Here is a 1,342-nt window from a genome sequence, read left to right as displayed (position 1 = left end):
GGCCGTCGTTCGAGAGCTCCATTTAAACTAGGCAGTCCGCCAACTACAACTGGGTTGGTCCCTATTGGTCTGCCACAGTTAGCTGACTGTGCCTTCTTACTGATGTAATGCAGTGTTGACTAACCTGTCTGCGCCCTGGTTCCAGTCTCGCTTGACGTGCAGGAACTCGTGGGCCGGCCATGTTCTCAACCGATCTAATGCCCGTCGATGAAGAGGAGTCAGACCTGGTGCCTTGCACTCTATTTCGCCTCGCATCTGCCTTGTCACCACGTTGGAGTCCCCGCATATGATCAGGCGTCCCCGATCCAAGCTGGAGAGCAAATCGAATATTAACAACAGGCCCTGGTACTCCGCCTCATTCACCGTCAGGTCGTGCAAGTACTTCGATTCGGCGGCGACGACAATCCATTCAGGTAACTTCCAGACAATAGCGCTACACGCTCCACCGCCTCGTTTGACCCGTGCTGATCCATCGAAACTCACGACTAACAGTTCTTCGTCTGTTTCCACCGCAGGTATCACCGCTGGGATCAGCTAGCGTGGTTGCTTCCTCGGTGCGATAGAGGACAAGATCGAATCGATGTTTTCCCGGGGCGTGATGCTCGCCGCAATCGTACCCAGGATCTCGTCTTCGCCGCGTGTACACTTGACGATCTGAGCGTCCAAGGGACTAGCAGCGTCGGCCAGTTGCCCAGTCGGCCTTGGAATCCTATAGATTGCATCAGCCATGCTAGAGTTGAGTGCCGCGTTAGAACCTTAAGCGGCCTTGTGACCAGTGTGGAGTAGCACACATCCAGGATCCGGAGATGAGCCAGAATCTTTTTTTGGCCGTACCATAGTTGAGCTCGTTGGGCTCCAGCGTGCGACTGGTGAATGTCACCGGCATGTACGTGCCATCATGCTCCTGCACTAAGGCTGCGGAGATCGCCCAATCGCTCGCATATACCACGGCCACCGGTACGCGGTGTCCTAGGTAATCTACCTTACGGCAAACCCACAAGCTCTTCACCACGCTGATGGACAGGTTCCACTGGTCGCACGCATTCAAGAGTCGATCTACTCAGTCGCAGAGAGACTCCCAGGACTCAGCCGTTACCAAGATGTCATCGATGTATGATCGGCGTTCTAGCACTAGTGATCCAGAATCCAAATCCGGTTAACCAGCTTGGAATACGTCTACAGCGCCGGATTGGTCGCTGCCTTCCGGGATCCGGATATAGCCGTACAGTGCATTGTCCAAGAGTCGCTGATCGATCTGCGGCGCATTCTTCAGCCCGAAGGGCATACGCAGCCACTCGAACAGGCCGAACGGCGTGATGAAGGCCGACACCATGCGGGCTCT

General features: G+C 55.3%; 1 protein-coding gene across 1 annotated transcript; it reads right to left on the bottom strand.

Annotated features, from left to right (window-relative positions):
* Positions 1-96: 96 nt before the first annotated feature.
* PPTG_07858 (hypothetical protein) lies at positions 97-1,333 on the bottom strand (the record flags this gene model as incomplete). The annotated part of the gene is made up of 4 exons (XM_008902237.1): positions 97-500; positions 618-730; positions 792-1,056; positions 1,162-1,333. 4 exons carry the CDS (start codon positions 1,331-1,333, stop codon positions 97-99), a joined length of 954 nt encoding a protein of 317 aa, XP_008900485.1.
* Between the last annotated feature and the right edge of the window lie 9 nt (positions 1,334-1,342).

The sequence above is a fragment of the Phytophthora parasitica genome, assembly GCF_000247585.1.
Source record: "Phytophthora parasitica INRA-310 unplaced genomic scaffold supercont2.13, whole genome shotgun sequence".
Taxonomy (NCBI): Eukaryota; Oomycota; class Peronosporomycetes; order Peronosporales; family Peronosporaceae; genus Phytophthora; species Phytophthora nicotianae.
Note: the sequence above shows the minus strand (reverse complement) of the source record. Positions and strands in the feature narration are given on the sequence as shown.